The sequence below is a fragment of the Ambystoma mexicanum genome, chromosome 2q (assembly GCF_040938575.1).
Source record: "Ambystoma mexicanum isolate Mex_15411 chromosome 2q, UKY_AmexF1_1, whole genome shotgun sequence".
In the NCBI taxonomy this organism is placed as follows: domain Eukaryota; kingdom Metazoa; phylum Chordata; class Amphibia; order Caudata; family Ambystomatidae; genus Ambystoma; species Ambystoma mexicanum.
Genome location: NC_090924.1, coordinates 1,482,773,487 through 1,482,796,298, shown reverse-complemented (window position 1 = coordinate 1,482,796,298; position 22,812 = coordinate 1,482,773,487). Strand labels below are relative to the sequence as shown.

General features: G+C 46.8%; 1 protein-coding gene across 1 annotated transcript in view; it reads right to left on the bottom strand.

Annotated features, from left to right (window-relative positions):
* The window catches only part of LOC138570303 (zinc finger protein 354C-like), a 471,916-nt gene that overhangs the window by 21,892 nt on the left and 427,212 nt on the right, over positions 1 to 22,812 (bottom strand). The window contains exon 9 of the mRNA XM_069649079.1: positions 8,046 to 8,153. Within this exon, the coding sequence (XP_069505180.1) occupies positions 8,046 to 8,153 (108 nt within the window). The remainder of the gene's footprint in view (positions 1 to 8,045; positions 8,154 to 22,812) is intronic.

Sequence of the window (22,812 nt, the reverse complement as noted above, 5' to 3'; positions counted from 1 at the left end):
GTCCCATTTGTGAGTGAAGGCAGTTGCCATTTTCACACACAGCCGCACTAGATGGATTAATTTGTGATTTCAAGCGGCCACAGATGCCTTTTCGACGTGATGTTGCAAATGAGGAATTCGAAGGGCGGCGCTTTCGGTTTTCAGCTAGCGGCGAGGAGATGCCCACAGGTCTGACTGCAAATATAACGTTCTATTGTTCAATGTCCTTGGGACAGGGGCCATGGCGAGGATGCAATGATTGATATGAATAGTTTGGGATGCGCAATAGCGAAGTGGGCGATGAGGCCGGACGTTCCAAAATACATGTTACTTCACAACACTGGAATTACGGGCTGGGGCACAGTGGATTTTGCAGGCTGCATAACGCACAGACTCAATGGAAATTTCACATGTTATGTGAGTATGGAAACAGGCGTTTTCATTACGGGATGAGGGAATGATGTATGGATGCATGGACAGATGATTTGATACAGAGTTTGCCATGTACAGGGCTTCTTGGAATCTATCCGCCTCCCCTGCGCTATGTGATGCAGGGCTGCCATAGTGGACCATCGTCTATCTGGCCTTGTTGAGCCCTCCCTGTCTCAACGCGCCTTCAGACACTTGTGTCTATGCACGTTACCAATCCCATCTGATGGATTCTGTTTTAACAGACGCATGCACAGGTACACTCGTTTGTGATGGTGTTTTCACCTCGATATAGATAGTTATGATTCGCAAGTGGTTTTTGGGTGGTGATGATCCTTTGGAGTGGGCTAGCATGCATATGGCTGTGGATTTGGTGTGATCATTGAAGTGAGTAATTCAAATGTAGTTCTGATGGCCATACTATTCTTTTTCATTTCATTTGGTTGACAGGTATCTCCTCCCCTTTTGCCACTGCCATCTGTATGCCACTCCTGCAGATGGATTTTACTCCCGACACCTGCTGCTTCGTGTTAATCAGTGGAGCAGCATTACGATCTTATGGGACGATCGCCAATGGGCCACATGCCCTTACGCAGTACTAGTGGCTAGGAGCAACATTTCGGCCTTTCAGCTGGACTAGTGCCTCCCTATTGGGACGGCCCTGCGGTTCTAGGCGCTTCCATGTTGCCTTTTCGTACGAGAATGTAGCCCCTGTGTACCATGAAGGAACAGGGCGTCACACAAGAAGTAGCTGGTCATTTATTGCGGATGCAGCCCACAATGGTGAAATGTGTTTTGGAGTTCATGGCCTAATGGCTGTATGGGCTTGGTGAATTTGTTGTGCATTAAATTTCTATTCTGATATGAACCGTGTAGCGTTCTTCTTTGCAAGTGATGTGGCATATTCCTATTTGGGGAGCGATGTATTGTGAGGAGATCTGCATTGGGTTCCAGCTTCGGAGTATAGTTGCGTGGTACTGTGCTGGGCGCGTTTGCCTACGAAGCCCAGTGAGGTCAGGGATAAGGGCTGCCAATATGACTGTTTTGATGATGTCATGCTCAGGGGCGGGGGATTAGCTTTTGTGTAACAGATGCCGGTCAGCCAGTTGGATTGGTGGAATGATGTGATTATCGGAATATTGCTGGTCACAGGTGCCTGTGTTTGCGTGCGTTTCTTGGTGGGAGACTGAGGTCATGTCCATTTGTATAGCTTCTGTATTCGTGCCATCTGTGCCCTGCAGCTCCCATTGGCCCCTCTTGAGATTCATATGTTCGTTGGCAGGCATGGATGACTAGTACATTTCACTGGTTGCATTGTGTGACTTCATTGCACCTACGGGGAGTTGTACAATGTGGCCAGGGAGCGGTGTACAGGCACTCAGTAGGGCCGTTTACGGTTGGTTCGCGATGCCGTACTTCTCACCATGGCGGAATGGTACTTTCCGCCGTGCTTGATGGCGTTAGGTGCATGTCCGCTAGGGTCAGAATTCGCGTACCGTTGCGCCATGGTGGTAATTACGGTTTGGCATGGCGCGCGCGCGCGTACTTGGTGCAGTTAGCGTTGGCGTTCACTACGGTGTCGCTAATGGCATCGTACTTTGCGGTGACGGGTCATGATCGCACCGAGCGCTATTCGATGGCGGTATTGCATTTCCGCCATCGTTTTTCGATTTCCGCCAGGGTCGTAATGAGGCCCAATGAGGGAGTGTTACAAGCATAAAAGTAAAAAGGGTAAAAGGGCTGCCCTGTGCTAATTGAGTGTAAACCTCCCCACTCCCTTCAATTGGACTTTCTGTCTGCGGACACTGCGGTAGTCTGCGGACGGCTCGTGCCACAGCTGAGTCTTTTGAGGGTGCCTGGCATGGAGAGGGGACTGTGGAGAACGCAGACACTCATGGTGTCTGCGGATCTTGGGGGATAAGCCAATCAGGTTTCATGGGTGTGGTGTACAGGAAGAGAGGAGTTTTGTTTGGTGAGAGCACTGAAGATGGCTATGGCTATGTCTTTGAGGAGGCAGAGTGTATGGATTTTGTGAGATTCTTCGATCCATTCTTTGAAGGTGCATGCTGAAAATCATGGTATCTGTGAAAGTATTGGATTGCAAGAAGTGGGAGTTTGTGGCATGAAGTTTGTGGGTTGAACTGGGCCAGCCTGCTGTTATTCTGTCAGAGTATGGCACACTTTAAACGACCATACATTATAGTTGTGCATTGTGGAGGGAACAGTTTGGGGTATGTGACTGCAATGTATTTGCAGGTTGCCATAAAGGATTTTTTTTAAAGTCTAATGGAACAGTTTCTAGCCGCAAAGTTCATTTTTTCTCAAATAAATCAGAGGCAAACATGGAGATGTGAAAACTTTTTCAGTGTACAGTTGGAAGAATCATGGCTGCTTGTTAATAAATCTGTATTTGCTTTTTTATATGCTGCAGGAATGTCATATTTTGAGAATGACAATTTAAGGTCTGATGGTGTGAATCTTTTTTTGTGAAGAGGGAGTTCATTTCATATATGTCGGAAATGCGATTGTATTTTTACAATGTTAGGAATGCATTGAACCAATTCCTGTAAGAAAATTGGTGTTTGTTAACAAACCGAACAAAATAAAACCAAAAAACAAAGGTTCTCTTCAGAGTCAACACAAAAGTTTAAATAACTGAAATTGAGTTAAAACGCCCTCCACCCGCTTAAATCTGATGTTCTGTCTGCGGACCCTGAGGTACTCCGCGGACACCAGACATGCCATCCAGGTCATTTAAGGATGAGTGCCATGGAAAGGGGGCTGTGGAGACCGCGGACAGTCATGTGTGTCAGCGGATATCAGGATCAGCCAATCAGGTTTCCTGGCTTTGCTGTACAGCAAGAGAGGGTAGAAGGAGTTTTGTTTGGTGAGAGCAGTGAAGATGGCTTTGGCTATGTGTTTGAGGAGGCAGCGAGTATTGATTTTGTGGGACTTTTGGATCCCTTGGCTGAAGGTCTATTCTGAGCACTGTGGATTGGCTGAAAATCTTGGATTCCATTAATTCTAAGTGTTATGGGATGGAGTGTGAGGAATGAAGTGGGCTGACTTACTACTGTTTTGTAACTGAAAAACTCCAGGAATGTGCCAGTTATTACAACAAACTTGCATGACAAGTATCACCAAAGACCTAATGAAGGTTTTGGAAATCTGTCTTGTGTTTTATTTGTCCTAAGTGTCAAAATGTAAGTGGAACATTTGGTGCCTGGGTAGTGGGCCTAGCCCTCATCAAAAAAGCAAATGTGCATTGTGATTTGCTTATTGGGGAATCTGGGATGGCCGAAGCCCATGGCCCCTGGATTTGGTGACTGGCCATGGCTGCAAGCCATGAGCAGTGGCCATTGTTAGGCAAGGTTTGTATGCAGTACCCTTTGGGACCACTACACACAACTATGACTACAGGTGTAAGGAAAACCAACCTTTGATATACGTCTGTATTACACAGTTTTTGGTAGCAGAGCTGAGCAGCCAGGCTTATCTCAAAAGGGAATGTGAGCTGTAATGATGTTACACAGAGGTCTACAATCACAGGTGTTCAAATCAACTCTTATACTCAAGGTTTCTTTGTTAAATACTTATTAATGTATTCAACTGCCAGTTATAAAACATTCATAAGAAGGAGGCAATATAATCACACAACAATATACTTCAGTACTGTACACTCTAAGTTTCTGAGGCATTCAGAATACTTTGAAGGAGGAGCAAACAGGCATAGGTTATAAGAATATAGAAAGAATACAGTTATTTCTTAGGCAGTGCAGATATTTTGAGTTCACCAGAAGAGTCAATTCAATTCAATAGGCTAGGCAAAAGTCAATGGGCTAAAGTCTTGTATAGGATAAAGCAGTTCTGGTAGATAAACGGAAAAGTCTCTGAAAAAGTTCTTAGAATAGTTTGTAGCAAGAGAATCATATGTTGGGTCACAAGCTGATTAGGCCTGTGAGTGGGGAAAGTTTCAAACACTTTCACCGCAAGAGAGGTAAGTACTCTCAGTCTGGTTTTACAGTACCTTTACAAATGAAGAAAAAGATGCAGCTGATGACTTCTGTTTCTGGCAGTTCCTGCAGATCTCGCTGCTCCTGGGCCTCAGTCGTGGGGACAAGAGGGAGGACGTCGGGGGACTCCTGCACTGCACAGGGACAGGCCAAAAAGCTGGCACTGGCAAATCTTCAATCCCGGGAGCTGTGGTCAAGAACACAAGCTGGTGTCCCTCTCCCTGGTTATTCGGTTTCCTGCAGCACTCTGGGGAAAATACAACCAGCTCCGAGGATGGTATCCAGGTGGCTTAGTGTCGATTTGATTGGTCCCACCAACTCAAAGGGAGAAGTCACCCTTGCAGGGCTTCTCTGCCGAGATGAACTTAGCGATTCGGACCTGCAGCAGGGCTTCACTGTGCAAACCAAAGGTCCAGGAGTTGCAGCAGCCGTCCTCTTCAAGCTCATCTTCGGTTCTTTCGTTCCAGTGGTTGACTCTGCCTTCCAAGCCAAGAGGCTCGCCTTTTATTCAGTTCTCTCCCATTCATTCCAGCCTAGCTGTCACTCAGCCAGCAGGGTGGCTGTCCTTGCCGGAGAGTCAGTCAGCCAATCACCACAGAGTGCATTTGGGTCTCCTAGCAGGCTAAGCACAGGGAGTTTCGGGCACCTCCCTCACTTCCTGCCCACCCCAGACACTCGGGCGCCAGAGGCAGTCTTCACTCCTGAAGCCCGCCAAAGGCGAATGAACAAAGGAACCAAACCTGGTTTGGCGCACAGAGCAAAACTCTAGAACGACCTTTCCACAAAGAAATGGCAAAAAAAGAAGACCGGGACCTGTTTTTACAGAGGGGGCTCAGACACCATCTTGAAAAACATGGCTCCTGCAATTTAACGCTACCGGTGTTCGCGGGCGGGAAAAATCATGGTAGTTCGTTGTAAAACCACTGCCATCAGCCATTTCGAGAGGAAAGGGTAGCATTTGACTGCTACATGAGTATCTAATCACAGGCGATACTAGGTAATCCCTCCAGCACTCTATTGTAAGATAGGGTGTGCTGGGTCTAAGAATTTAAAAAGACTAGTAAAGTCAATTTCACTTTATTTACTCTGGGAAACAGTCGTTTATCCCAGAGAAGGTATTTAAACCTTGGGAAAGCCTGAAAAGGTTTCCCTGTGCCATTGCACTGAGGTTGCTGAGTGACACATCTGAAAAGATGATGCCTATGGGGTTGTCTAAAACTTCATAACCAAAGGAAACACAAGAGTAAAACACATTTCAAAACACATGAGAGAGTGGGAAAAAGAGCCACACACTCTCCAGGTAAATAATCAAGTCCTAAAAATCCAGCAAACTTGCTGGGGGTCTCTAAGGTGAAGGGAATTAGCATATTTTTGAGAATTCTCCCTAACACTCATGCCCCCCCGACTAAGGTACAGGAGGATTTAATCCACCCCTGGATGAATCTCCTTACTCCAGTCGGACAAACATCCTGGAGAGACCATCAGCATCTTGGTGATTACACCCTGACCTGTGTTCAATGGTAAAATCAAACCCCTGTAGGCTGATTGACCATCTTAACAATTTAGGATTTTCCCCCTTCATCTGCATTAACCATCTCAAGGGTTGGTGGTCTGGCTGAATCACAAAGGTAGATCCATACAAGTATGGTCTAAACTTCCTCAGAGACCACACAATGGCAAAACACTCAAGTTCTATGGTTGCCCACCTAGTCTCAGGTTCCTTCAGGTTCCTGCTGATGAAACAGACGGCGTGTTCCCTACCTTTCTCATCGAGCTGACTCAGAACTGCACCTATACCTGTATTGGAAGCATCTGTTTGCACAATGAAGGTTTGGTTGCAGTCAGCAGCTCTTAAGACTGGAGTTTGACAAAGGGCGTTCTTAAGTCCTTCAAATGCCTCAGTGCACTCCTCATCCCACCTCACCCTCTTGGGGAACTTGGGTGAGGAGACTACATTCAAGGAAGAAGATATGGACCCATAGTTCTCTGTGAAGTTCTTATAATAACCAGTGAGACCTAAAAAGGCTCTCACTTGGGTTTGAGTAGTAGGTGTGGCCCATTCTTGTACAGCTTGTATTTTGTAGGCAATGGCCTTATTTCACCTCCTCCTACCTCATGTCCAAGGTAGACCACTTTGCTCTGACCAATTTGACATTTACTTGTCTTGATGATCGGATTGGCCTGCTCAAGAGCCTGCAAAACATATCCTAAGTGGTCAACATGTTCTTTCCAAGTAGGGCTGAACACTGCAATGTCATTCAGGTATGCCATGGAGAAGTCCTCCATCCCATTACACAGTCACCAACATTTCCATTAGTGCCCACAGTTATCCACTTTGATTGGAGAGAAGATCCGAACTGTACAACTATTTTCAACGGGTTCACATTTGTGTTATGCTTGACACAAACCTATCACATTATGTAGTTAGTACAAACAATCAACACAAACTAAAAAACAGCCCACATGGCCAGAAAGGCCATTTTGAGCCTAACCTGTGGTTTCTGTGAACAAAGAGAGCCCACAAATTCAAAAGGGCTGAGAGCAGTATTTAAAAAACACATTTGAGTCCTAATGGCTACCAAAAAGGTGCAATGGGCTACTAATGCAGTACAATGCAGTGCACCACTGGAAAAGCCAAAACCAAAGTACAGCTTCCACCAGCCTACTCCCTAAAACCAATGTATGGTGACAGAATCATCCTAGGGCATAATTTGGGCACCGATACCATATACCTTAAGTAAGGCAAAAAGGGTTGCAATGGAAGGGGGACTCTTGCCCCCAAAAATAAGCCAGTGATCTAAAACAAAAACAAAAAATAAAATTAGTCATGGGCGCCCCTCTATGAGAATGACCACAGCAAAAATGGCCTTTTCTATGAGATGGGACCCGCTCTAGAGTCCGCAGCCACATTTTAGCTCACTGTACCTTTCACAGATGGGAAATTTTCCATTTACATTTCAGTCTTTGTCCCGCCCACACGGGCAGTCCAGCACCGAAATGCAATGGCAATTCCCTTCTGAACAAGAGTACTAACAGCAACCCCATATACATGTTTCATCAGTGAGGTGGAGCTGTTCATCTCTATGGCTTTCCTGGCCCTGAGAGAGCAGCAAGGCTTAAGCCGCGTGGCATGGCCATTTTGAGTACCGGAAATGGTATTATCCTGTAACTAAGATGCTGCATGCGAGTGCACTGGAATAACACGTAGAACAGATTTCACAGCCATCACCCTGCACATTCTCAATTGTCAAAAGATGTTACAGAAAACAAAGGAATAAAGGTTCCAGAATACTCCTGCAGCACTTGTCCCCTGCGCTGGTAACCACAGAGGTTCCAGAATAAATGAGTTGTGAAGGTAAGGGAAGCAAAAAAGCTTTACTTAGCGCCAACGTTCGGTTGGGGCTTAAGACAGAGCACCAGAGCTGCTGGTTTCATAGATGTGTTTGAAAGTAAAGTTTCAAAAAGAAAAATGTGCTTAACAAAGTCAAAACCAGATGACCTTAGGGGATGTATTATTCCACTGAGCCAGAGACCCGGCTGCTCTCCAAACATAGTGTCACACTTACCAGCTCTCCAAAGATAGTGTCACACTTACCAGCTCTCCAAACATAGTGTCACACTTACCAGCTCTTGGATTTCCTGCTCTGGCATCAGGTGGGCAGATGGACACCGGATCATCTTCCTGCTTGATCAGCAATGTATCATAGGGGTTCACAAGGATATCGGCGGCCCCTGTCGATAACAAACACAGAGTTCATGAGATTGGACTGCTTGTGAACTCTAGCAAGTCTTGCGATGTAGTTACTAGAACCGTAAAACCCTGAACATTTCCACCACACAGCGCACATGGAAGAGACTGCCTTACAACAGAAGATGAAAATTAGATAGCAATGTCTTGTCACTGTTAGGACAGCTTGTCTGAAGTCCAACTAAGGGCTTAGTAAAACCATTCAACTGAGGCAGCACATGTCATAATGCCTACCCCTGGGCATCAGGACCAAGCCCATCAGCTCCGGGAGCAGGCATCCAGATACTTATTAAAACACCAACAGCCCCGGCTGGGTGCTGTTTGGGTTCAGTCCTGGTGCCTTAGGCACCAGGCTCATCATAGAAATCAGTCCTGGCGCCATAGGCGCCAGGCTCATAGACTTTACTTACCTGATGCAGACCATGTTGCTAGTGAGTCCAAGACAACGTGAGGCCTGGATGGGACTATTTTATTACAGGGACTATTTTTTACTCAGGCATGGTTCTAGGGAACTTCTTAACTGGAACTACTTTGGAGGCTATTTATACCATGCCCGAACAACAGCACACGCTTCGCGTTATTCTGCATCCAGCAGCGTAACGCTCACCGTGCCTGCAGTCTGCATCCAGTCTTCTGCCATGCCCGCCTCGAATCTGGAGCTCCTAAAACAAAGAGGAAAGAAAAGGACAAGGTTAGAAAACAAACCATTTTCGAGTTCCTCACCTGATTCCGGATCCATCTCGCCTCCGGACCTGGAAAGAACATCATTTCTGTACGCGTCGCATCTCCAGCTGCAGCGCCATAATCACCAGTCCTCGCAGCATCTTTCGATTCGGCGCTGCCTCCATCATTTCTTCGCCGAACTCTGGCACCTGGGGGACAAAAGAAAACAACAAGGTGAGCCGAGAAAACCAACAAATATAACTCTTATCACCATAGACTTACCTGATTTACCACTGGAGGCATTATTCTATAACTCTCCACATCTTCATGTGCCGCATCTGCAAAGAGAGAGAAAACAACACGTTAAACACGTGCAACATTTACCGGACAGTGTCAGGTAATACAGACTCTTACCTGTGCGCCACCAGCTGCCACGAGAGCATCTTCTCACGATCTCAGCTGCAAGACAAGGAAGGAAGGGGGGACAAGATTGAAAAATCAGACATATTGAACTCTATGAACTTGATACTTACTGGTCCTTGCCAGGAACCTCAGAGTCAATACTCTCCGGAACTCTCCCACGCCTTCAAACCAGTGAAGTAACTGGCATCAACGCGCCCCTGCAATCCATGCAGGATGGAGAGCTCATCTTTCAAGAATATAAAGTGAGATTGCTGAGAGGGCACTTCGGAGGTGATTAGTGGGGAGGACTGTGGGGGGGTGCCATCACTTGAATCCACGGGTGGCTAAATCCATCTCTCCACTTGCAGGAGAATACTTCTACAGGTCAAGCAGACAAGATTAGAAGGGCCAGTCCAGTCAGTCATCTCTGCACTACGCATCACGTTGGTGGAGACCGCAGCTGTCCGGATCCGACCGACGCCCCTGTGGGAGCCAGGTGAGCGTAACAGAACGCGAAGCCTCTCTATAAATCCCCACCCGGGTGTTATGGAAACCTCACAAACCGACCAACTGGCCCAATTATAGGGGAATTTAGGGCGGAAGTGCACTCCGCTCGCCAAGAGACTAATGCCCTCAGGAGAGAACTGATTGTCTCGAAGGAGCGCACTGATGATCTGGCTAGGCAACTCCTGCAAAACCAAGCAAGGCAAACACCTTTACCAGGACTCGGGGCAGGGGGGAGAATCCAACTCCTTTTTCATCGAGAAATCCGGTGCAAGTGGATTTACCAGGGGCTATTCCTTTAGCTCCACCTGAACGCTTTGCTGGGGACCCAGAAAGGTTCGCCGTGTTTATGAACCAATGTCACTTGCACTTTTTATTCAGACCTGGAGCTTTTCCAAATGACCAAACCAAAGTAGCCTTTGTACTATCATATCTTAGTGGCAGCACAGCGGATTGGTCAATTCCACTAGTCAATCAGGATGACCCTCTTCTTCGGGACTTTCAGGGTTTTCAAATGAGTATGGAAAGACTATTCGCCAGACATTACCAGGGACAGGCCCTGGATAACAAACTTGTATCCCTACGACAAGGTAACCAGGATCTGTTAACCTATATCGCAACCTTTAATAGGTTGGTGGTGGAAACCGGATGGCCAGAGGTAAAACGAATTACACTATTTCATCGTGGACTTCGGGGAGAACTTAAAGATGTTTTGGCCCAAGTTGTGAACCCACCTCAGGATTGCGCAGAATATATAGACTTAGTGGTCCAGTTAGACCACCGACTTCAGAATAGAAAGGCTGACCGAGCTAAGTTCGAGAATCGGGTATTGGTTAAACCCAACGTCACCCCCAAAGGAACAGATGCAGCAGAACCTATGCAGATCGGGGGGTTAAGGGACCTTTAACTCAAAAGGAAAGAGAAAGGAGACGGCAGATGCAATTGTGTCTATACTGTGGGCCTCAGGACATTTTCTACGGGATTGCCCTATGAAAGAATGTAGTCGGAGTTGCTGATAGAAATCAAACAGAACCTGATTCGGGAAACGACCACGCCCAACAAGCGTAGAGGTCCGCTTGCCGAGCTTGAAGAAGGACACTCAGACCTCGCACCTAATCATACCAATGGTCCTTATTGATCCAAGGCAGCCATCACGTATGCACGCAGTAAGGGCATACATTGATAGCGGGGCCGTAGGAAACTATATGGACCACAAATTGGCTTCTAGGATGAATCTACCTTTCTGCAAAAAAACCTCTTTGGATGTCATCACTACAGTTGATGGAACTGAAATTGCCTCTGGGCCTCTAACTCATTCCACCACAGAGATTACACTGTTCGGTCAAGATGGGCATCAAGAGACTATTGTGTTTGATTTAATCAAAGCCCTGCAGTTCCAAATAATACTGGGGATACCTTGGTTGGAAACACATAATCCTAGTATTGATTGGCGAGAGAAGAGAATAACCTTCCCGGGTTGTGCACACACCTGTTAGCCGGAAAAAAACTTGAACAAAGGCCTGGCCACAGTCGCTAATCCAGTCGTGCAGTTACCTCAGGAATATCAAGAATTCCAGGATGTTTTTCAAAAAGAACAGGCAAACACCTTACCACCTCACAGATCATACGATTGTCAAATCGACCTCATACCCGGTGCACAACCTCCTTGCAGTAGGATCTACGCCCTTACGGAACCCGAAAACCTTCACCTACGACAATACTTGGACCAATACCTTGCTAATGGCTTCATTCGTCCATCCAAGTCCCCTGCTTCCTCAGCTTTATTCTTCGTGCCTAAAAAGGAACATGACCTCAGGACGTGCATAGACTACTGTGCATTAAATCAGATTACGGTGAAGAACCGATACCCATTGCCTCTGATCCCCGAATTAATAGACCAAGTAAAGGATGCTTGCATCTACACTAAATTAGATCTCCGAGGGGCATATCATCTGGTACGTGTAAAGAAAGGCGACGAATGGAAGACTGCCTTTCGCTCCAAGTACGGATTATTCGAATATCAGGTGATGCCCTTCGGGTTGTGCAATGCACCAGCAGCCTTCCAGTATTTTATGAACGATGTCCTTTGTGAACTCATTGACGTCTGTGTTGTTGTATACATAGACGATATTCTAGCGTACTCCTCCTCAGAATCAGACCATGTTAAGCAAGTGCGTGCAGTCCTTGAGAACCTACGCCAGCACAAGTTATATGCAAAATTGGAAAAATGTGTTTTTCATGCTACGGAAGTTGAATTCCTTCGATTTATCCTGACTCCAAAAGGAGTCTGAAAGGACTCTCGAAAGGTGGACGCAATTCTCAAGTGGCCATCACCCAGTTCAGTTAAAGGGGTACAAAGCATGCTCGGATTTGCTAATTTCTACCGCAGATTCATTCCGGATTTCTCACATATTGTACACCCTATCACAGTACTTTTGCGAAAAAACAAATGCTTCTTGTGGACCGAAGATGCTGAAAAGGCCTTCCAAGAGCTGAAAGCGAAATTCAAGTCTGCACCTGTCTTAAAGCATCCACGCCCTGAACTTCCATACATAGTTGAAACTGATGCATCCAGTTTAGCCATGGCGGCTGTCCTGTCCCAGAAGGATCCTGAAACCTGTCAACTTCACCCAGTAGCATTTTGGTCCAGAAAGTTCTCGGCACCCGAGTTAAACTATGCAGTTACCGATAAAGAGTTATTAGCCATCAAATCCGCCTTCAAGCCTTAGCGGCATTATCTTCTCGGTGCCAGGCATACCATTACTGTAATCACCAATCAGCGGAAATTGCAGTATTTAAAAACAGCCAAAGCCCAATCGTCGCGCCAACTTCGATGGGCATTGTTCTTTGCCGAGTTCGATTTCATGATCACTTATCGACCAGGCTGTAAAAATGGCAAGGCAGATGCCTTATCCCGAATAGGGATGGGAGAAGCATATGCGAACCCGGAACCGGTGCCTATAATTTCAGAACAAAGAATTCTTGGCATAACTACTCTACAGACACTAGAGGATATTCATGTAAAAATCCAACAACTCTTCGATCCAACAGCCCTGCAGGACTGGGTAAAGAAAGGCCGGACTACTCAGTCATCAATGACCTACCTTATTATCAAGGGCGACTATTTCTACCACACAAGGAACTACAAGAACTAGTCATCTCCAATTATCATGACACCCTGATGGAAGGGCACCCAGGTATCGTAAAAACTGAAGCTAAAATTAAGAGACAATTCTGGTGGCCCACCTGGCGAAAGACGTAAAGTAATTTGTGATGTCTTGTGGCATTTGCACCCAAAACAAAAGTCAGAAGAAAAAAACGGCTGGCCTTTTACAACCCTTGGATATTCCACCTACACCATGGCACACCTTACCTTTAGACTTTATTACAGATCTACCTCCATGTAATGGATTTAACACCATTCTAGTTATTGTGGATCTTTTTTCCAAGATGGCCCACTTTATTCCTTTAAAGGGATTACCTTCTGCTTCAATTCTGGCCAAGAAGTTCCTCGAAAACATTGTTCGAATACACGGATTTCCTTCCGCATTGGTCTCTGACCGAGGTAGTCAATTCATTTCACATTTTTGGAAGAAATGTCAATTGGCGCAAATCGACGTGAGGTTATCAACCAGTCACCATCCCCAGACCGATGGTCAGACGGAGAGGACCAACCAGACCCTTGAACAGTACCTACGTTGCATGCTACACCAGACCGAAAGTAATTGGAAAGATATTTTATGGCTTTCCGATTATGCATACAATAACTCTGTACATTCAGGAACCGGACAAAGCCCCTTTTATACCATATATGGACATCACCCTCGAACCTCAGAACTAGATTCGCCTCAGCACTTAGAAATGCCCGCAGTTAGTCATTTGCACTCTACTATTACACAAGCCTTTAAGGAGGCAACAGAACATTTGAAACAAGCAAAAGAGAAATATAAGAAAAATGCTGATCAACATAGAAGTGAAACTCCACTATACCAGATTGTGGATCAAGTTTGGCGGGCTACAAAACACATACCTCTGAAGGTAACTCAGACTTTTAACCCTAGATATTTGGGAATTATCCTCTAATATGCGAATTCATCCTGTCTTTCATGTTTCACTTTTAAAACCAGTTCAACCAGGAACAAGATTAACTAAACCACCCGACCCCATCTTGATAGATGGAGAACCAGAATTTGAGGTAAAAAATATCCTGGACTCCAAGATGGTTAAATCAAAACTTTTTTATTTAATCGATTGGAAGGTATACGGACCACAAGAAAGGTCATGGGAGCCTAGTGGCCATGTTCATGCACCTCGGTTGGTGAAGAGATTCCATCGGGACTTCCCAGACAAACCAGGGCCAAGGGGAAGAACAACTTTAGGAGGGGCCTTGGGGGGGAGTGCTGTCATGATGCCTACCCCCGGGCATCAGGACTAAGCCCATCAGCTCCGGGAGCAGGCATCCAGATACTTATTAAAACCCCAACAACCCCGGCTGAGGGCTGTTTGGGTTCAGTCATGGCGCCTTAGGCTTTACTTACCTGATGCAGACCATGCTGCTAGTGAGTCCAAGCCAACGTGAAGCCTGGATGGGACTATTTTATTACAGGGACTATTTTTTACTCGGGCGTGGTTCTAGGGAACTTCTTACCTGGAACTACTTTGGAGGCTATTTAAACCGCACCCAAACAACAGCACACGCTTCGCGTTATTCTGCATCCAGCAGCGTAACGCTCACCATGCCTGCAGTCTGCATCCAGTCTTCTGCCACGCCCGCGTCGAATCTGGAGCTCCTAAAACAAAGAGGAAAGAAAAGGACAAGGTTAGAAAACAAACTATTTTCGAATTCCTCACTTGATTCTGGATCCATCTCGCCTCCGGACCTGGAAAGAACATCATTTATGTACGCGTCGCATCTCCAGCTGCAGCGCCGCGCCATACTCACCAGTACTTGCAGCATCTTTCGATTCAGCGCTTCCTCCATCATTTCTTCGTCGAACATTCCGGCACCTGGGGGACAAAAGAAAACAACAAGGTGAGCCGAGAAAACCAACAAATATAACTCTTATCACCATAGACTTACCTGATTTACCACCGGAGGCATTATTCTATAACTCTCCACATCTTCATGTGCCGCATCTGAAAAAAGAGAAAACAACACGTTAAACACGTGCAACATTTACCGGACAGCGTCGGGTAATACAGACTCTTACCTGAGCACCACCAGCTGCCACGAGAGCATCTTCTCATGATCTCAGCTGCAAGACAAGGAAGGAAGGGGGGACAAGATTGAAACATCGGACATATTGAACTCTATGAACTTGATACTTACTGGTCCTTGCCAGGAACCTCAGAGTCAATACTCTCCAGAACTCTCCCACGCCTTCAAACCAGTGAAGTAACTGGCATCAACGCGCCCCTCCAATCCATGCAGGATGGAGAGCTCATCTTTCAAGAATATAAGGTGAGATTGCTGAGAGGGCACTTCGGAGGTGATTAGTGGGGAGGACTGTGGGGGGTGCCATCACTTGAATCCATTGGTGGCTAAATCCATCCCTCCACTTGCAGGAGAATACTTCTACGGGTCAAGCAGACAAGATTAGAAGGGCCAGTCCAGTCAGTCATCTCTGCACTACGCATCACGTTGGTGGAGACCGCAGCCGTCCGGATCCGACCGACGCCCCTGTGGGAGCCAGGTGAGCGTAACAGTACAAGACTCCACTCTTAGTATAAGGCTGTACCACCTGAGTTTAGGGCAGTGTAGACAAAGCAGCCAGGCTTATCTTAGGAGGGAGAGAGGGCAGTAGAATTGGTACAATGAAATTGTAATATACAGGTGTTCCAAACAAACACTGACACACTGGGCCTCATCACGAGTCTGGCAGTAACCTTTAAATGCAGAGGTAGCGCTATTACTGCCACATTTAAGGGCCCGCCAGATCATGGCCTTGGCAGATTTCCCCCCAGCTCTGAGCTGGGGGGAAATCCGTGGCAAATTTGCCAATTTTCGACGGTATTACTGCTGGCGGGAAATCCACCGGCAGTAATAGCGCACATTTTCCCCATTGGACCCAATGGGGAATGAGGAATTCCCGAATGGGCCCAATGGGGAATGGGCACTAACCGTTCCGCCAAACACGTGAGCCGGCGCTAATAGCGCCGGGGTTTTTGGCGGTAGGGCTAATAGCGCCAGCTGTAATAGCGCCGGCGTTACCGCCCAACTCGTGATGAGGCCCTATATAATGTAACAATAAATGGTTTATTTAAATACAAGTAGGCCCAGATAAATCTTGGGGGAAATAAGTACTATCACATTATGTATAACCACAAGTATAAAAACACAACACTATGCTTGAAGGTACACAGACCAAAGCCTATAACCTAATTTGGAACACCTAACAATAGTTCTAGAGAAGTTACTTTTTAGATTACTTTCAGTAATATAAGGGTAGTAGACCCTAGTAGCTATACCACAATGCTTAACAAGAAATCACATAGTAAACCAACTGGACCATATATATTTTGTGAATAGTGGAACACTTATTCTAGGTACAGTAAAAACCTAGAACTTATTTTGTGATAGCCCACATTTATACTAGGTGAGTGAAAACTAAGGATATAATATTCTATTACAGGTGATTTTGAGATCAGTAAAACACAGATTGAGATAAGCAATAACTCTTGTAATTTATTTTAGGATGGCAAACAGCTATCTCAAGGTAAGTCAAACCTATACATTTTTTAAAGGAGCTATAAGCAACTTAAAGGCAGATATAAACCTCAGACTGTGTTTATGTCTGTCTAAAACAGCATAGGGAAAGCAAAACCCAGAGTTGAACTTTACTGAAGGACTCAAGTTTTTTCTAGGTAGGTCAAACCTAATGCAGACGTATTCTGGACAGGCTTAGAGCAAGTCAGGGGGAGCAAGACCCAGTTAGGAAACATATACATATATTCTCTGAAAAAAAAATTAGTGAAGCCAACAGCATTACTCTTGGGAAAGAGGAACCATCAATTTACAGGTGGGTAAAATAACCTTACATCTACTTTCTGTTAGAATGGCAAAACAGTTTCTAAGGAGAGAATGATGTTACATACACTTTTCAGAATAGAAGAACATTTCTAAGGTAAGTAATCATTTTTACTGTTCACTGTCAGAGTTACAGTTACCAACCAACTTCTTTTACAAGTAAGTACCTTTTGAACACTTGTTATTCTTTTCGAGGCAGAACCCCTTTCTTATCCAGTCCTTCCCTTATTCTATAGCATGAGTTCACTCAGAGGCAGTAGAGGGACCCTAGTGGTCTAGGTAGCAGCTGTAGACAGGGTGAGATAGGGCTCAGTTGCAGACAAAGTCAGAATTCCAGAGGAAGACTGTTCAAACAAGTAAGCATTTCACTTTAATGTTTAGTTGAGAGTCCATGGACTTCCGATAAGACACCCTGGGAGGACTCCGCAGTGGGCCTGGGTGAACTGGATGAGTGGCCTCCCAATCACAGAAAACACCCCAAAACGGCACAGGAATCACAAGAGGCGTAAGCAAGCCAGCTGAGTACCCCAGCACAGAAGACGATTTTGCAGCAGGAGGACTTCAGGATCTGCAGCCAAAAACCTGGTTGTTGAATTTCTTCATCAAGAAGACAGAAGACGGGACACTGGAAGGACTTTTGCAGTACAGATCACGGAGAAGGCTCTAGGCAGGGTGTCCTCGTGGCTGGATGCGGCTCTGTGGATTTGGCACCTTTTTGGGAGCACAGAAGAAGACATAATGTTGGGGTCGGATTCTCGTTGTTTGCACGGTCCAGCACTCTGGTGAGGGGACTTTTCAGACTGGAATCGTGCCACTGGAGATCCAGCAGGATGACCATGAAGTTTCAGCGACCACACAATGGCAAGGTCGCAGCACCACATAGGATGCCTTAAAAAGTAGGTCTTCTGGAGTCTAGTGGGTCACACCAGGCTCTGGGTCGGGGTCGTCGTTTTCGGAGTCCCCAGGTCGATTAGAAGGAAGGAAAACAGCAGGCTCTGGTTACACAGCAGGCTCTCCAGTCGCTGGAAATCGTCTTAGCTGTGTTTCCTTCATCATCCTCTTCAGTTTTGGTTCCAGTGGTCGACTGCCTCTTCAGCTTCTAGGATCTGACTTTTATGCAGGAACTCAGCCAATCAAAATAGCCTTGCAACATTCAAACTTTGGGGGCTGGCAGTCCTTTCAGGACAGCTAACCGCCCAGTTTGAACTGATTCTCACAGGCAGGCTGGAAGACAAAGGGCTGCAGAGTTTAGGACTCCTCCCTCGCTTCCTGCCTTCACAGACACTTTGGAGCCTGGGCGGGGAGTCCACAGGACTCCCACTGAAGATAAAAATCACACAAAGGAATTTCCCACCCTGGATGTCAGGGGAAAGAACAAGAAAAGACAAGAAACTTTAAAAGGGTGAAAAAAGAAGATGGGGCCCTTTTGGTAAAATGAGCACCCATGGCTGCCTTTACCGGGGGATGTGCAAACAGCCCACGGTCAAAGATGGCTCACTTATTGCCAAAAAGTTGTCAAAGAGGATAACTTTTAAAAGACAATTTGGAGCATCTTAAAAATGACACCCATAGAAAGAGTAAAATATTCTGTGAGTGTGGAAAAAGGTCCCCTTCACAGAGGTATTAAGAAAAAGGATCCACCAGTAAAGCAAAAAGGCCTGGGGTTGGCACAGACCAGGAAGATTTAGCATTAATATGAAAATCTTACATAATAGTACCAACTAAAAGATCTAGTAAAAGGTGGCAGATCATTGAGTTTTCCCACACTGGCCCTCGGCTGGGAAGATGACACCAACCAGGGGAGCAGTCGCATTCTACACCCTATCCTAACAAACATAACATACGGCATCAATTCAGGAAGAGGACTGCTGTCAAGTGGGCACCTCCCCACCCCTGTGGGCTCAATTGAGACCGACTTGATTACGAAGGTCACAGATGCACCCTCCAGCTCAAACACATTTGTGTCATTACCAACATACATGGTTTGAGCTCATTCCAAAACTAGAGATGTGAACTTCTGTAACCCTATGCTACACTATACCCAGATACTCTCACACCATAAGACCATTTCCCCTGATGCCAAATTCCATGGCCGACCTGGCTGCTCATTCTCAAGAATTTCAAGGACTAGCTCCAAGCCGTAGTCAAGGCCCTTTTCATATTACACATACACAACGGTAACACGTGTCTAACTGGGCTCCTATCTATCTGCTAGGTGAACTCGTCACAGGCACTCATAAACATCTCTACATTGGTAGACTTTCTCCACTGACATGGAAAGATCAGCGAGAAAGAGGCATCTGGTGATTCCCACTCATCGGGTAGTGTGATGAAATCCCTTGCCTTGGTTTGAAGACTTCTAGTGTGGTGACGGGTGCCTCGAAGAACCAGTTAATGATGAACCAAGGGTTGGTTTCCGGATGTTCCGTTGGTCATCTGTAATTAGGCCACTCCAACAAGCAGGTAACCATCCAATGTGCAAACGAGGTGTTGCTCACCTTTTAACACCTAATTTCACAAGCAGAAAGGCTCAAGAACTCTTCACCAACAAGCTTTACCAAATGCCTTTGCCGCGACTGCGGAAAAGAAAGGCAACTATCTAAAATATTATCGTGCAGCCTGTACTATGCAACCGCTTGTTGAGACTCCGCTCCCCGAGTCAGACAACTGCAAGCATGAATGAGAACACACAATCCTCAAATCCAAGATGGCGGTTGCAGCTGATAAAGCCCTGGTCGGCCTGTTCGTCCTGAAAACACTGCCGTTTGTCTGTCTAGGCAGAAAGATTACCTACCCACCAGCTCAATCGTCAAGGATGATTTAGCCTGGACCACCTGGGCCTTCAGGGGCAGGTCTGACACCTTACCCTGCGCCTTGGTATTCTCCGGCTTCTCCAGCAACTTCCCTGTTTTAGCAGTTTTCCTCTTCGAGGAGTAGCTGGAGCGATGACTGGAGATGAAGGCAGACCGTGAAGATGTGCATGCCCTGCTTGTCGTCGGTGCGCTTTCGCAGCAACCCCGACGGAAAAAGACTTGCGGTGCTTGCCCTTGTCTTGGGCCCCCACAGATGGAGCACCCTAAAAGGATTTAGAAGGCCGCTTCTAGGACGGCCGGTCCTGGTTGAGGCATGCCCCTGCTTGCCATACAGGGTAGAGGCCTTGGCAGTGAGCGACGCCGACAACCTACGGTGACGATCCTTGACAGTGCGCTTGGAGAAACCAAGGCAGATTTCACAATCTGCTTCCTTGTGGTCCGGATGGAGATAGTAGAGGTACTGGGAGTGTTTTCCCTCCACAAATACGTTCCTCAATCCGCAGCTGGAGCAGAGCTTGAAGAGGGAACTTTTGTCCTTCTTCTCCTCTAACATGGTCCGGCGTGTGGTGTTGGCCCGATGGCATTCTGAAATCTTCGATGAAACTCTCAGCGATTCTTGTCCTTGAGGCGCATTGAAAGATGCCGACAAACCGTTCCCTGCTTGCCGGGCAAAGGAGCAAAAGAGCACACGGGCGGCTCTATTTGACAAAAATAGGAACTTTTTATCGAAAAAGTATGAAAACATAGAAATGCTCTCAGTGAAAAACATGAGGACTCCCAACACTTGAACGTGTGGTAAAAATCTGAAGATGGATGCCAGAGGAGGGGCCTAGGGAGAGGGCAGTCATTGGGTGGGGGCAGTATGACCCAGAGCTCAGTGATTGGTTTATAGGAGAAAGGCAGTTTGTAAGTGAAAGTGAAACTGTTTTTTTTTTTACAGAGATTTCCCGGCCTGATGTTAAGATGGATTTCTGAACTCTGTCCTGGAGGGGCAGAGGTTCAGAAGGCCAGCCTAGTTTCTTGGAACAGGGTAACCTCTGGACAAGCCAGACCAATCACAGTAGCGATGGCGGCGGTCAAGACTAGGTCTCAAGAGGGGTGAGGGTGACTGAAAGCCCGCAATGAGCACACAAAGCAAGGACCCTTACAAATTACTCCAGACAGGTGTTATATTAAAAATATAGACACATTTATTACAAGGCCTTTGTAACATTGACCATAGTAAAGAATCACAGTAAAACTCCAATAAACCAACACATCACAAGCAATACAATATAAGGAATTAGAAGCACGAAATATGCAGACCACCTAGATGGGGAGGAAAACAGGCAGTGCAAGTAATCGTTAGACCCAGTTCGACATCAGAGGCCACCTAACTAGAAGGAAGTCCGAGCCCTACGATGAGTGGAGCCTTGTGCTCAAAAGTACCTGCACACGTGGGTGCCAACGGGCAAAGTGGAGTCTCTTCAGGGAAATCAGGCAGTTCAGAGAGGTGAACAAAACGATGATGAACAGATCCCCGCTACTCAAGCGCGGCCTCCACTTGTGGGCAGAAGCAGGGCGCGAGTGTGGAAAAGGGTTGCTGTTTACGACAGCGGTGGAGAGCCACAGGCTCCTGCCGGAGGGCGACCGGTTAGGGTATTGACTACTCACCGGTCCCCGATGCAGGCAGACTCAGGCTTCTCCGGTTCCGTTTCGGTACTGGCAGGTTCAGATGCGATCAGCAGGATGTCTCGACGCCGTGTAGATTCCGCAACAGCAGGAGTCAGTTTCGAGGGTGTCCCAAATGCAGTGAACACGCACAGATCGTTACCACAGCAGGGCAACTCGGCAACCGCATGTATTCCGGTCCCAAAGCACACGTCTCACTTCAGACCTGGGAACGCCAAGTGTACGAATCGTGTGAGAGTGCCGAGGAATCGGAATTTAGCAGCAGCCAGACGGCGGTGACAGAGCAAGATTCCTGTGTAGGCTGGTCAGTCCACTGGATGGCCCAGGGATGCTTCCGAAGGCTTAAGTACAGGATTTGGTGAAGATGTCGAGAATAGTTGTTCCCACTATTCTAAAGGGTCGAAGCACCTTTGCAGACCTTCTCGTTCGATCGGAGGCCGAGTGGTCTCGCAGGACGACAGCAATGCAGGGTGCCAAACCTTCAGCGGGTCACCAGCGATTCCCCGACTCAGCTTTTTAGTTGCAGGATACTTGGCTCCTTATCCTTTGTTCGTGAGAACTCAGGAGATCAACATGGTAGTGGTGTTTCCAGCCTCCTCTTATCCAGAGTTCCCTTCAGGCCAAAACGGAGAGGGCCCAATGGGAGATCCGCTCACAAACACTCACACCATACGTGAACCTATCACGGACCACGGTGATCCCAGGCATTGAGGACACTCCAGACTCTCTGGCACCCAGGATGTGTATTGGGAACACACATCCCAGCCCACATCCTGGAGGCACACACAAGGCATGCAGAAGCCCGCGAAAGCGTTGTGTTTCGCGGGAAAGTGCATGACCAAATAAGGACTGCTCCGGGTCGGCTCGACCTGGGGGAAGGTGAAGGGGCAAGACGGTCAGCGGACAGGACAAAGAACCTCATGGCATGGCCATTTTAGAGGCCAGGCCACCCATTTGGGCCAAACACGGGAAGCACGGTTAACATGGCAAAAAGGGGTTCAAAACACAAAGAAACAATAGCTGCCATCAGTCCCGTCCGTGACACACTTGCACATTTCATGATAAGTCCAGCGAGAGTTTCTAGGGCCATTGGAATGACTAGAGACCCAAGAGCGCGGTAATGTAAGTTACGGTGCACTCTTGTTTCATGTTGCTCAAAATCTGCAACATGAGGAAAGGACTCCTGGTACTGACTGTTTTAAGGGCATGTCAGTTTCCCTATAAGAATTGAGAGAAAGCCCAGAGGAGTGCGGTGGAAGGCTGCGCTTCTCTGGCAAAGTCCAGATCCAGGTGTAAAACCACAGCAAAAAGTTTGGGGGTTGCCACATGGAAGGAAAATTACCTACAATTATGAAATCTTTCCTAACACCTGACGACGGGGATTATTCATGAGCATGTGAATCCATGCCAGACCCCATGCTAGAGAACCTGTATTTACAACTTGTGTAGTACATACCTATACTAAAAGGTGAGTTACTTAATACCAAGCAGATAAGTGGGGTGTAGTCCCACACAGTGTTACTACATCAATTCTTACCTAACACTGGTGGCAGGCGGTGGGAT